The sequence below is a fragment of the Cyanistes caeruleus genome, chromosome 7 (genome assembly GCF_971803275.1).
Source record: "Cyanistes caeruleus chromosome 7, bCyaCae1.hap1.1, whole genome shotgun sequence".
Lineage (NCBI taxonomy): Eukaryota > Metazoa > Chordata > Aves > Passeriformes > Paridae > Cyanistes > Cyanistes caeruleus.
In genome coordinates, this window is record NC_141707.1 from 30,907,044 (window position 1) to 30,921,961 (window position 14,918).

Here is a 14,918-nt window from a genome sequence, read left to right on the forward strand (position 1 = left end):
AGGCTTTAAATCCTGTGTGGGCTGGCACTGCAGAATTTTGATATGTTAGCTCTGCCACTAACTGCTCTCTCTCCTGCATCAGTGGTGCTCTTGTTACGGGCGCATTACCAAGGTGTGTTCCTGTCGCTGTAAATAGTGCTGATGCCACAGAGCCCCTTAACAGGCTGTGTTTGATAAAGGATGAATTTATAGAGTGGTCTCTGCAGTCAGGCTGGCAGAACTGCTCTTAGCCCCAGTGTTTGTGCTGAGGAGAATAATTAGCGCTGAGGAACAGTTTGAACTGCGCTCAGCTCAGAAGTTGAGGCGCTTCCCAGACAGTGCACAACCATCACAGTGCTCACAGTGGCTGTGTTGGAGTGGTGACATTAAACTAAAAGTTGTTGGGGTGATGCAGCTCCTCTTGTTTTGTAACCCTAAAATGCTACAGCTGCTTGATGTGGTGTGCAGAATATTGCCTGTATATAAACAGCTCCAGCTTGTGAGAAGGGAACAGGAGGGAAGTGTGTGCTCTTGCCCTGTGGAATTCTCTCCTCACAGACACACAGCTATGTTGGTGCAGTGTCACTGTGGGTACATTAAGAGATTATGAATATGCCACCCATCCTTATGCATTGTCATGAAACCCATTTCCAGTAAGAATGCTTTTTTTTGGTGATGTATAACATTGTCTTGACAGGAGCTTCTTTTAAAGCATCAGTGCAGCTGAAATTCCAGTGCTCTGCTGGCTGTTGCTAACTCAGCAGTGTGTCTTCTATTAGTAGTGTCCACTGGCATGTCAGATGGCAAAATTATTTTGTTTGCTCTATAACTCTGTTTGCAGTTAACCAGGGCTGATGCTGGCTTGGTTTACTGCTGCCAGCTTTGTTCGAGCTACGCAGGCCAGTGAGACAGTGGAAAATGCAGGTCTGCTGGAACTGGCACCCAGGCTTGCTCTGGGTGCATCTGTTGACCTTTATACCCTTTCTGTCCAGAGGTGACTTGATGTGCAGCTTTCCATCTCAAAGGATTGCTTGTTCCCAAATGCCAAGTGCTGGCATGTCATTTGTAATTCAGTGCAGTCAGTCATATCTTTGCTTTTTGTAGTGGGTGAAACAGTCCGGGAATTTTGTGCTGAGTCTTTTTACTCTCCTCACTTTGCAAATTGACCTGATTCTGATGACTTTGTTGCTGCTGTTGCAATTGTTCATGTCTCATGGCTATGTTTTCCCAATAATTTGGGTTTTGTATGTTTTGTCTCATTTGTATACCTCCAAGGTGGTACAAAATAAGAGTTCAGATAGCTTGGGAAAAAACTCAGCAAAATTCACCAGCAGGCTGTAAAATCTGGAGTAGTTTGCCTGTTTTTAAAAGTAGTCAAACAAGCCTTGGTTGACCTTATGCTTAACTGAAAACCTCCTAACATTTTTCAAATCACAGGACACATCACCCTCTTTCAATTACTAGTATCTCATGTCTTAGAGATATGATTATACTACAGTGTCAGGTCATGTCATCAAATGAGCTTTGGGTCCAGATATGCAATAGAAAGGCTCTCCAGTTCTCTACTGGTAAAACAAAGTGAATTAACCTTTCACTTACATCTCCAAATGCCTTTCTCAAATCTGCCTGTGGATTCAGTAACTCCTGTAGCCACACAAATTGCATTGGTTTAAGCAGTATACCCTTTTTCAGCTCTTATCTGTGCAATTACTGTCTGTGGCCTGTCTTTCCTTGATTGACCAAGTAATATTCTTGTTTTAATTCTAGTTAATAGCTTGGAACTTTTTGAAGTGGAAACAGGCTTTGCTTGACTCTGCAGTGTACAAGCTGAGCTTTGATAGCTGTGCAGAGTTGCTGCTTGCACTTGCTTAGAATTGCAGTCATTTAAAAACCAATAACAGAGGGCACTATCTACCCCTGTTATTTAAACGGTGATGATTTCAAGCAGAGATGGGGAATTGGAAAGTCATTCTCTGCTCTGCACTTTGCACGCTGAGGGCTCCATCCTGCCACGTGCTGAGCCCTCTGAGGCCCTGATGGTTTCACAGCTGAACAAATGGAGTCAGCACCTTGCAGCTCGGCTCCCTGTCAGGCAGGATTGTGAACCCTGTGAGTCACTTAACCTCTTCCTGACTCTATTTAACCTTGGATGTAATGACAGAGGGGGATAATCACGTCTGTCTCTCTTAGGGGCAATTTGAAGCGTAATTAATTGATATTAGTTAAAGCATTTGAGATCACCCGTCGAGAGGTACTAAAGGAAGCCGGGGGCTGAGGGGGGAGCAGAGCCCTTTCTCATGCTGAGGGTAGAGCACAGACAGCACAAATGCCACAGTCTCACAAATCACTGGGCTTTCAGATCTCCTCTAAGGACTTGGCCAGGACTTTGTTATGAAAGTACTGACAGTTTAAGTTAGTGTATTTAATATGAAAGCAGTCTGCATTAAAATGTGTGCGTGTTTAAACCGTCTCCTTGAAAAAAAAATCTCATGTAAAATATATGCATATGACTTTGTTACTTTATTTATCAAGATTTTATTATGTACGAGATGCTAAATGCACGCCCAGCAACAACACGGTAGGGTTATAAATTATTATGTATTAATGATGGGCAGAAGGTATAAGGTAGTGCTTTCTGAAGTCAAAATGCCTGATCTGTGCTGCTGTAGTGTTCTAGTTGGGATGCTCAGGTTAGGGTTGGCAGGGGCTGTTGTCCTTGCCTGACCCACGGGCAGTGCTGGGCTCCTGCAGCTCTGGCCGCTCGGAGATGGTGACACGAGGACAGCCAGACCATGTCACTGCTGTAGCAGTCTCAGCTCAGCGATGCAAGTCAAGGACAGCTGTCTTCTGATCAGGTAGAGAGCCACTGTGTGAAAGCTTCTCTTTTAGAAAACCATTTCCTTTCAGACTAAAAATCGCTAGTGATGGGAATGTGAATTTCCATCTAAATTTGACTGGCTGCAGCATGCAGCCAGCTCTGGAGCTTACTCAGCCTCTGGCAGCCAGCTTGAATAGCTCGTTATAATGAAATTTAGAAACTGACTTTTCTCGATTTCTACCACTTCTTAATCTTTGGATTTAACCTGTTGACACACTGAGCTTACTGACTCCCTTTGCCATGAAACACGTCTTTCAGTTCTGTTGTTTTTCTTACGGGTTTTCTGAATCCCCTCCAGTTTGAACTCACTGTTGATTTGTGAGCCCAGAACTGCAAAGAGCATTTCAGAGGTGCCAGGCATAGAGGCCCTCTCCACATCTGCTTACTATCTTTATATATTCAGTGAAGTTCTTTTTGACAACTTCATCATTTTCTTTCAAAGCTATATTGCTAGCATTGTTTGGATTTCTTTTGCTTCTAATACATTTAAAGCCCCTTATATACTAAAACATCATTATTACCTCTGCTGACTGTAGATACTGCTTTGATGTCCATTTGCTTCCTTTATCTATTTTGTACAAATTGTTAGCTTTTGATTTATATTCATTAAAAAACAGCTTCACCTTTCTTCTATGTGCTATGCTAATACAGCTTCCACTCTTCTAAAGAAACTGAATTAACCTTATACTGTTCAGCTGTAGAGAGGTTATATTATATCGCTGGGCTTTGTAGTTTCAAATTAAACAAAGCATGAAGTAACTTAAAGGATTTTTTTTCATATTTAAGCAAATAGAAACCTATGTTTTTGGAAAGAGGACTTGATTCCTTTCGGCAGTTTTGAAAATTTGCCACAATTTTATTTTAAATGTAATGAGGTGACTGTTGTACAACAGGGTGCATCTGTTTCATGCACTACTCTCAAGACATCTTTCGAATTGCCATCTGGTCCTAATACCTTAGTACACTGAAGTTTTAAGAATCTCTTAAGTTTTACTTTTGACTCACTGTTATCTCTTAACAATTGATAAAGAAAGGAAGCACTGTTCAATGAAAAATCCCCCATTTGAATGTAATAAAGACATGTAGGTTATTCAAGAGGTTGTTCCACTGCTTCAAAATCCTCTTTGCATCCCTTTTGCATCCCATGGGATCCTGCAATTATGGAAAATGTTTTCACAGGGTATTATTATGTCTGAAAATTTATCAAATGCTACGACATCATATCAGTCTTGTGTCATTCTTAACCTTACTTGGAAGATGTGTTTATATTATTTTTTCCCTCAGTTTGCTTTTTGTTTAAAAAACAAAACAGTTTACAAGGTGATGTGAACACTTACTTAAGTTTTTCTATTTCCCCGTGTACTATCTTTTTTGTACATCATGTAACAAATGTGTTGTGGCATCATTTTGGAAATCACATCTAGCTCAATCCTGCAGTTCTTTACTTCTTCACAGTCCTCAAAGCTGTTTTTCCATGAGAATGAAGTTCCAGCCCCTTTCTGTGCCCAAACCAATGCTGACCAATGCAAATCCTTGGGTCTTTCCTCAAAGATACCCCGAGAAGGTACTGTACCTTGAGATTGTTCCTGCTATCAGTAAATCCAGTCCATGGAAAATAATCTGGGTTATATATTTTCCGTCACTTCATCTCCCTAAGGACCCACTAGCTTTCCTTTAAATGCCTCTCTAATTAGAGGAGATTTAATCTGACTCTCTCTCCTCTCAGTGATAATGGCTCTGAGTGAAGCCTGCTTGCTTGCTTGATTTCCCTCATCTGCTGTTCATCAGCCATTGCTCTTGAATTTTTCCCACAGAAACCATATTTCTCATCTACTGGCTCAGTTGAGAGCTACTTGGTTTTCAAGGTGAGGAATGTGATGGTGCCTGCTGTGACTGTACCACATCTCCTACCAACTTTACAATATGAATGGTGGAGAAAAACCTTGTAGAAAATACTGGCTTTGTGTAAATTTTTAAATTTGCAGTACAAAGGCAAAGAGAACCTCAGTACTCCTCTGTTGGAGGTGTTTCACATAGATCCAGGGACCTGTGATTTAAGCAGGCAGCCCTTGTGCCCTGGCAGGTCAGGGGGAGCAGATGCCTCCATGGACTGTATGGCGGGTCTTCCAGAGAGCCAAATTCCGAGCACAGAGCTGAGTGCCTGGCCAGAGCTCTATTAAAGCTGTATTGTTTGCTGATTGTGAATAGGGAATGGCCTCAGCACATGCTACTGCACGTGCCTGAGATGTCAAGTTCTCTTGTTTTCCTACCAGGTGATGCAACTGTGTTTCTGCATTAGGAAATGGAGTTATCTTGAGATGTGCAGGAATGATAAAGGTTTTGAGTGCCAGTATTGGGATACTGTGGTAAGGCTGTATGTTTCAGAAGCAGGTTTCTTTCACATTTCTCAAGTCAGGCACAGGAAATTACTGTTCAGTTCACATCTGCTCTTAACCCTGTTGAGATCAAATTTGACACTGTTGTAAAAATGAAAAAAGAAAATTGTTAAAGCAAAGCTCTGCGTCTGTGTTAGAAGGCTCTGATCCCAGAAGTGCTGCTTTCACTGCTGCTTAGTTAAAACTTCACTTCTTGTCCTTGCAGGAAGTCTGTGATTACCATAGGATCCAAATTATTCAACTAAAATGAATTTTCCTACTTGTTTAGTCCACAGTGACTGAGAAGGGGCAGGACCTTTTGGTTCTTTACACTTTACCCACACCTTCATATGCCACAGGTTTAATCTCTTCCCATTGCAGTCCATCTGAAAAATCCTTTGTAAGGAGGCTGCACACTTCCTATCCTCATGTACTGTGCTCAGTACATTTCCTTTCCTTGCACTTTCGAATCTAGAAGATAGCGTTAACACTTAAAATAAACGTGTGATAGTGGGTGTGAAGAGGGAATGGGGAGAACAAGTTTTCCGTCTGTCAAAATGAAGACATCAACCTCTGCTTTTATTTTTTTTGGCATGTGTGCTTTAAATAGAATGACTGGATTGGGTGACTTCCAAGTGTTTGCTGCATTTGGCAATCCTTCTAAGTTGTAACAGATGAAGTTCTGCTGTTCCATATGATGTGCTCCTTCCCCCTTTTTCTGTGACTCCTTGAAACTCCTTGGGAATTCAGTGTAGCATTCACATCTGTTCCGTGGATGGATGTCCAAGGCTAACAAAATGCCTACTGGACTTGGAGGCAGCTCTGCCAAAAGCCATATGGTTGTGTTTTAGTTTTGTGAGCACGGTGCAGTAAAGAAAGGAGGTTGGGCCAAGAGAGAAGTGAAGAGGGAGGAGGGATGGAGCTTCAGATGGGTAAATGAAGGTAACTTCTCGTGATTTGGTAATGGATTTGGTATTTTTGTGTAGAAGAATATGCTTGTTATTTGTGTTTTCAATTTCTTGTGGAATGTGGCTCATGAAGAGCTCTTACCTGCTACAGCTTCACTAGGGGCTTTGAGAGAGGCCTTACTGTCCTGAAAGATCTTTTATTGAGGGTTTAAAAGATGTTCTTTGGTGAAATCTAAATTTCAAGCTCAAGATCATAAGCAAAACAGGGAACCTGAAACGTTTAAGTTTTTAGGAGCCTTTATGTTTTAGCGTTACAGTTGGAAGTGCTTTCCAGAAAAACTGCAGCATGTAGTTAAGAACAAGTGTTCCTGTTTTAGAGGTGCCTGGTTTTTATCCATTTTCTGTTTCTGAAATTCTTTTTAGATGTTGTCACCAGTTCTGATTTATTTGTGTAGAGCAGTGTTAACAAGTCAAACCGAGGCAGTCCCCCCACAGTACAGGAAACTACCCAGGATTTGTTAAGAGACAGGCTTGACCTGCAGGCTCTTCAGTATCAAGCCAGACAAGTGGTAAGAGAGAATATGGGTCACCAAAGTGGGCTGATGGACATGGGAGCAGCCTGAAACCCTAGCTTCCTCTTCCTCCTCTTTCTTCTCTTCTTCTTCCTCCTTATTTTCTTTCTTGACCATTTTCATTCAGGCAAATGCTGAAAGACTCAACAAGGTTAATAATTTGCAAACTGTAGAACACTGTGCTATCTCCCACTGAAACACAGCTGCCATCGTGCTGCATAAAGAAAGAGTTTGAAGCCATTAAGATGGATTTACAGAAGTGCCTCAGTTTCCCAGGAAACATCCCCTTGACTTTCTGGTATTCTCAGCTACTGCATAGACTCTCAGTGTATTTACACAGGTGTGTCACTGCAGTGCTTTCAGAATCCTACTCTGAAGAAAGAAATGCTCTAAAATTCAATGCAGTGCATGTAAGCAATGAAATTACATTTTGGTGAAGCTGGAAGGGGTATTCAGCCTTTGCTTTGTGGAAAGGGGTGTGCAGTGTTTATGCACAGACACTATTTTTCTTGTCAGCTGAGTGAGAGTAGCTTAGAAGGGTGGCTGCAAGTCTCCTAAGGGCATTTGTTCAGTCCTGATTCTAAAGTAACACAGACACTTGTTCATCATGTAAAATACTGGTAAACAACAGTAGCATAAGCTGTTATTGGTGCTTGTGAGCAACTACTTTGTGATTTTTCTGTTCCTATCCAGAAATAATAGCAAGATGAACTCTTTTGCCAGCATTACACAGGCTTGACTGAAGTGCGTCCATTGCTTTTTTAATATGCATCAAAGCAAAAAATAGCATCCTGAGTCTTTGCTTGGGATCTCTGTGCTGGGTTTGAAAAAAAGTAATTTATTACACATATACCTTCCTTTTCAAAGCCTTATTTAGTATAGTGATGATGAGTTGAGAGTAGTTTAGATTATTCATAGACAATAATTTGTAGACATTTCTTCTGAATTAAGAGCACTCATATCTGAACCTTGAATCAAGAGAACAGTTCTACTTTCCCTTCTGTGACTCCTTGTGAAATGTTTGAGTAAAATCAGTGTGTATTTAAGCAAGGGAACAGCTGGCCTTTTGTTCAATGCTGCAGTGGTACAAAGAAGTATCTCCCATACAAAGCTCTGGGGTTCCTGTGTGCTGTAAAACTCTTCAGGGGTTGCCCAGTTGTGGTGAACAGCAGGAAGGTCCCCAGGGAGGCCAGCAGCAGTCATCCTAACCTGGGACTGGACATCTGCTCTCCATCCATGAAAGATGTCTGGCCTATTGGACTTGCTTCTCTTCCCCTCCCTTATGTTCCTAGTGGCTTGGCTTTAACGCAGGCCATTCCCAAATACTTATAAATGCTCCCAGGAATTTCCTTTCCAACTTCCAGCCTCCTGCTGTTCCCAGCTGTGCTGTCTTTATTCTCACGCCCAAATGTAGCTGGTATCTGTGGCAACAGCAGTAACAGCCTACCTGGCAATACCAGGAGGTACAGAGCAGGGCAGTGGTCTGCCTGTGACTGGTGCTCTTGAAGTGCCCTTTGGGGGCTTGTGATGGGGGAAAGCCCCCTGCACTATGGCCCCCTATTATGGGATGTTGTGTAACTGTAAATGTACACCTAAACTCCTTGAAGTCACAGGGATTTAAAACATGTGCTTACTTTCATGTAGCTGACACGTGGTCTACACATGCTTTGTCCTGCTCATTCCAGAATTGGAGAGCTCCTGTCTAGAGCGATTTTTAATTCAAATTTTCCACTGATTCACCTTGTGTCTTAGTTTGTCCCAGTATCTTTCCTACAACTTAAGTTTGTTTTTTTCTTTCTGTGTCAAACAGGGTGTCCTCACTGTAAAAATGCCATTCCACATTTCACAACTGCTGCTGAAGTCTTTAAAGAAGATCGCAAGGTAACTTACTGTTAATTATTTCTGTGATATTTAAGAATGTTTTCCATAATTTGAACTTTTTAGGCTTTGCTTATTGATAAGGTAATAGGTTTGTAGATAAAATTGCTGTTAGACTACAAGAAACGTATCTGTATCATATGTGTTGTATCTTTTATGGTCAAATTGAGTTATACTTCCAACCTGTTCTGTTTTCCCTAATTTGCTGTCTTTTATGTTTAAGTCTTTGTGTAAGAGTTACTTTGTATGAAGTAAAACACAATTCTTTCTCATTGAGGGATTAAATAAAGATAATCCATATAATCTCCATTCCCCTTCAACTTTTGTCAGCTGTTAGAGTGCATGTAGAGAAACCACAAGTTGTGTGATAGTCCTGAAGACCTCAATCATATAACTAACTAATCCTTGCTTGCATAGCACAAAATATAATATCTTTCTGTAAGCTGGCTGACTTGAGCCCAGGATGCTCTTCTAGGACCCTGGTGCTTTGGCCTTGAGAATGTATCTGATGGCTGAATCATACTAGGTAATTTCCTTGCATCAGCTGAACCATTTTTTAACTGAGCACATGCAGATCTAGGATTAAAAAAACAAACAAAAAGCAACAAAAAACACTTAAGCCCCTATATTTCCCTGCATTTAACCAGATAACTAGCTAGGAACCTGATTGATATCTTTCAGTGAACCGTATTTCATTCTGATCTCTGAATTTGTTCCAACTTCAGAACTGCTTTGTGTTTAGGTGTGCCAAGAAAAAGATTTGGCAATTTAATATGGAAATTGCTCTCTACACCTTCCTCAGGAGGGGAAACAGAGTGGGAGATGCTGAGCTCTTCTCCTTGGAATCCAGTGACAGGACATGTGGGAATAATTCAAAGCTGTGCCAGGGGAGGTTCTGACTGTACAGTAGGAGACACTTCTTTACCAAGACAGTGATCTGTTCCTGGTACAAGTTTCCTTAGAGAGGTGGTCAATGCCTTGAGCCTGTCAGTGTTTAAAGGACATTTGGACAACATCTTAACAACAGGCTTTAACTTCTGATCAGCTCTGAACTGGTCAGGCAGCTGAACTAGATAATCCTTGTAGGTTCCATACAGCTGAAATAGTTTATCCTCTTCTATGTTCTAAATGAAGAGGTAATTTTGTAACAGTTGTACTCTGTAACAGAAGAATTTTTGTAATTTTTTTTTTTTTTCCTCTCATCTGTTCTGTAACTCACAGAAAATGCATCCGATTGACAAGAAACAAATCATTCTTGTATCATGGACTGCATAAATTAGGAGTCCATCGCTTCTGCCCTCTGGCACACAGAAGGATCACAGGCATGCAGCTTTTAGTTCTCCTGCTGTTAATTAGTTTGCTCAGATGCCTTTTGGTTACTTCTTTGTTTCCAAGATCTCTGAGAAAGTATCCTTGTTTTCCCACTTCTCTGGTAGTTCCCAACTAGAAGCCTCTCTTTCCTGAACTCATTAACATTTCAGTCAGAGGATGTGAAACAAATGTACCAAACAATGTGAAACTTGCTTATTAGAGCCCGAGGATGTATTAACAAGCAATCTGAATCATGGCACAATTAGTTGGACAGGGTGCTGGTGGGAAATGCAGGCCTGGGAAGCTTTTCCTTCAGACTGCAGGTTATGAAAGGACTCCATGAGCAGAGCAGTGATTGACGGTTGTAACTCTTGACTTCAGTTTAAGGCTGAAGTGGGGAGATATAAAATGTAATGAGTTGGAACAGGAGAGCCAGTAGGGAATATTAAGGCTGGTACAGTTTTAAAGAGGTGTGTGCAGTTAGGGAAAATGATGTTATTCCACCCCAATGACTTATGAAAGTGCCAGGGATTGATTATGTTGGGAGCCCCTATTTAATTGTGTACAGCTATAACCTGCCAAGGTGCTTCCAGCTGCCAGTTTATGCCATTGTGGAAAAGAAAACAAACCTGGTATAGACTTCGGAAGGGCATTTCGCTGTTCCCACAAGCAGCACAGGTCATATTCCCATGTTTCAAACTGGACTGAGCCTTCAAACTAATTTGTAGTTCTGCAGGGTTTCAAACTTTGGTAAAATCACTGCTTAAGAGAAAGAAGTATTTATTCCTTCAAGAACAGGGCAAGATTACAAATTTTCATTTTAGGTAGTAGATTCTTTTCACTACTTCATTTCTATACTAGTGTCCTTTTTTTTTTTGTCCCCTGGAGAAAGGTTTTTCACTTAACAGAGTATTTTAGCATTTAAACTGTATCTTTTTCTTAAAAGAAGATTCTTTTAATTAAACATTTAATCCTGCAGAAGCTGAAGAACAATCCAAAACATTCCAGCCTTGAATTGGTTATAAATGGTATCTTAAAAGGTATCCTTTGGGAGACTTTGAGTCTTTACATTGGAATTTTGAAGATGAGCAGAGCTTGAAGCTGTTAAATACGTGTCTCTGGCTCTGCAGATTGACTGCAAGGGGGTGGTTTTGGCGCAGAACCCCCGTCTCCCCCGGGGGCTGTGTGTAATGCTCTGTACTTTTTCATCATCTGCACTGCTGGAGTTGGAGTTTAAAAATGCACTGCTCAGAACATTGGCCCCAAATGTCAGCTCTCGTTGGCCACGTCACTGCTGGTGGTTTTAGCCAGAATCCCAAACCTGCTCGCTGGTCTGGGACAGTCCTGTGGCTGCTGCAAAACATGGCTCAGGCTGACACCCACAAACCTCCAGTCTTTCCATCTTCCCAGAGAAATTCAGCGCCAGTAGGACCAGATCAGTAGAGAGGCTACACCAGTGGCAGTGAGCATATTGTTTCTGTTATTTAAAAGGGGAAAAAAGGAGGGGAGGAAAGCCATCTAGAGCATTCTTAGCTTGGGGTGCTTGGCCTTGGCACACAGCTGCCAGGTGGAAGCATTTGGCCAGTGACCCACAGCTCGAGTTCTGGCAGTGACCAGTGAACATCAGAAAATGCAAATTAGCTGAACAGATTGAAGAGCAGGGAAGTTCAGTAACTTCTCCACAGTCTCTCTTGAAAACAGAATCTTTTTAAAAAATCTGCATTCTGCCCTTTGGCTGATCCTAAAGCTCAGCTTGAGGGAACTGATTTGTGATGTTCCAGGTTGGATTTGCTGAAGGAAAGCTCTTGACTCTTCAAGGCCTCTCAGTAACAAATCCCTGGCACTCCTGCAAAGGGGCTGCACTTTGACCAATCTTCCTATTTCCACAGGAGACTGCTCCTGTACAAATGCATTGACCCAAGTCGGAGCACCACAGCTGGATTCTAGTGAGTTCCCACAGAAACAGCTGGGGCAGCAATTGCTCTAAAGGGTGCAGCAAATGGAGTGAGCTGGGATGTTAGTGGGTCAGTCAGCAGTGAAACTGCTGTGTTTTGTGAATCACAGTTTAAAATTACTATACCAACCAAATGAGTGTACAGCATTATTCAAATGAGTTAATATTTTTGTTTGGCAAGGAATTTGATCCCTCTTTGCTTAAAAAGTAGGTGTTGAATTTCTTTTTAATTAGACTCATTAAATATGGTGATATTAGCGCTGTCCATCATGTTGTACCAATGGATGTCCCCTTTGCAAATAGGCCTGTTTTGAGAACAGCTGATGAACTGCACCTCCTGTAATGATGCCATGCCACATCTGGGCAATAATGAATCTCCCATTTGCAAGGCCTTTCACTTCAAGAACAGTAGCTGAATTGCAACAAGTTTTAGCAGACCAGTCCCTAACTGTTGTTAGGATCCAGAACAGGTGATATAAATAGAAACCTATGGAGTAATCATAGGGAAGAATGCACATCTGTCTTATTTATAGGTGCTTTTAAGACATTTGGCAATAACAGACTTTTTTACTAGTAATCAGGTAATTGTCATCTGAAATTGATTATATTTTTAAAATGTTGTTTGGAAGCATTTATTTCCATGCTGCAATTTTGTTTTTACTTTTTTTTTAAGCTTATCAAATATCATTCCTCTCTCAAATCAATATTCAGTTAGCTGTTCACTTCCATTTTCATAACAAAAGTCAATATTAGCTCTAGCAGAGATTTATTTTCTTGAATCAATAAACCAGTGTGTGGCAGTACATATTTTAACAGAAGAGCAGCTAGGATTGCAGGGGGTTATTTTTACTATATCATCACGTGGTGACTGGGAGGCAAACTGTTAAAAAGAAAGTTTTAAGAACAGAAAGGAGGAGTTACCTGGAAGGTCAAGGGATCCCACTTTCAATTTTCTACACATCTGTTTGAACCGTTGAATGTAATTGTGTTTCTTACCTGTAAGATCCCTGTAGAGCAAAAAGTTGTTTCATAATTCTGTTGGAAAGGAACAGTGATTTCTGATGTATGATTAGATTATACTGCCAGTACTTCTTTTTCCTTCTAACACTTATTAACAAAATAAGGCATCACCCTTCTGTTACAGTTGGGGCACCTGAAGATCAGTGATCACATTTTCAGCATAGCTCAACTTATACTGAAGCACCTAAATGAAAAGTTCTGGTTTTTGCAGCTGTTCAGCTTTTGTCATCAGTCCTCTTCATCTGAAAAATATGCCATGCTCTGTTTCCCCCGAGCTGCTCGTACACTGCTCACAGTCTATAGCCATGCTGAGTTAAGTTTGCAACTCTGTAGTTATGCTCCTGATTTTTTGGTAGAACCATGAAATGTGGGATTCCTTCTTCAAGTAAAGGTATTTTTCAGACCCAGGTGTTTCTAGACTCATATTAACCTATGCTGACTATGAAGAAATGCATACTTATTTGGTGGGTTTTTGTTGTTGCTGTTATCATTATTGTGCATTACTGTACATACTCACCTGATACTGTTAATTATTATAGAGTGCATACCATTTGTGAGGAACTACTTGTAAAATTAAAAAAGTTGGATGTACTCCAAGAAACTTCCTTTGGGGTTCACAGTCTCTGATTGATTATCTTTTCATTTGATAACATTTCTATTCCTGCTACAGCTACTGAGCAGCATTGGCTCTGAAGAAAGGATGTGTATATAATGATGTATTGTCAATATCTAAGGCAGCAGAGCTTTGGGTTATACAGAATCCATAATCCCGTGGAGTTTTGTGCATGTTGCAGATACAGCACTTACAGCTTTTTCTCCCTGAAATAGTTTTTCAGTGGATTTTCCCCTCTGGTTAGAGGAAAGCTCAAGAAATTAAATTTTAGCCCCAACAATCAAAATCTCTGTAAAATCAATCTTGCCCTCTGAAAGCTGTTACACTGGATTTTTCCATAATAGACATATATATATACACACAGACAATAAATGTTAGACCAGTGTTAGCAGAGTTACTTTCTCTCACAGGTTTTTTCTCCCTTGATGAGAGGGAGTTTGTGAGAGGTGATGCCAAGTGTCTTGGCTCCTGGGCACCTATTATGGATGTCTTATGCTTAATATGTCTGCAGTTTCGGGTTGAATAAACTTAGTAGGTTCTCAGGTCAAAGCATGTAGTTCTTTCTAACCTCCAGTGTACTTCTGTGTTGCTGGTAGTTGAATGTGAAGATCAGTTCTGAGAGGAATATTCTCCAGAAGCCTTTAACCACATTTTGAGAGTAGTTTTTTGGGGTTTTTTTTCAGTTTCCTTCTTTAGTGAAGGAGAAAAGCTGACTGTTGCTAAGAGGGTTGAGAATGATGGGAAGTTTCCCTACAGTGTGTACCTATAGTGTACAGTGTACAGTGGCTCTCTTGAGCCAGGATTCTGAATCTTTTTACATGCAGCCTTTCAGTACAGCCATGCAGGAATTCACTCTGGTAGGACAGACCTCTGTCAGCAATGGAGCTCCTTATTCACAATCCATGAAAACACAAACAGAAAGAAGCAAAGGGCATCAGTGCTATTTGCTGAAATTCTGGTGTGTCTCAGAGTTCAGCAGTCTGGAGTTGATGGAATGGAGATGAGAATTGGTCCTCAGTCCAGAAGTGTGTTTTGCTACAAGTGTTTTCCAGCATCACTTTTCTCTCAGTGCACTATATTTGATCTTCCGCTGTGAGACACGCAAGACAATTAGGACTGTGATGCTATGATAATGAGTGCACAGAGATGGTAGCAACCTCTATATTTAGGCTGCCTTAACATTTCCACTCTAAAGTAATCACTCAAGCTCTCCTAAGTACTCTTACTCAGCCACTGTTGGCAGCAGGCATTGAAATGCAGCCTCAGATACAGTCTTGGGAATTAGATGTTCCTCTATGAAATTTTGCTCACGTCTGTATGAGTTACAAGGCTTTTGAAAATCACCGTTCCTCTTCTCTCACTGGCTGTAAAAATAACCAAACGTGTGTGTTCTGAAGAGCTGGGCTCAAAATAGTGTTTGCAGTGGCAGG

General features: G+C 41.1%; 1 protein-coding gene across 1 annotated transcript in view; it reads left to right on the top strand.

Annotated features, from left to right (window-relative positions):
- The window catches only part of PDIA5 (protein disulfide isomerase family A member 5), a 97,534-nt gene that overhangs the window by 76,274 nt on the left and 6,342 nt on the right, over positions 1-14,918 (top strand). Inside the window, exon 15 of the mRNA XM_086898540.1 lies at positions 8,523-8,593. Within this exon, the coding sequence (XP_086754666.1) occupies positions 8,523-8,593 (71 nt within the window). The remainder of the gene's footprint in view (positions 1-8,522; positions 8,594-14,918) is intronic.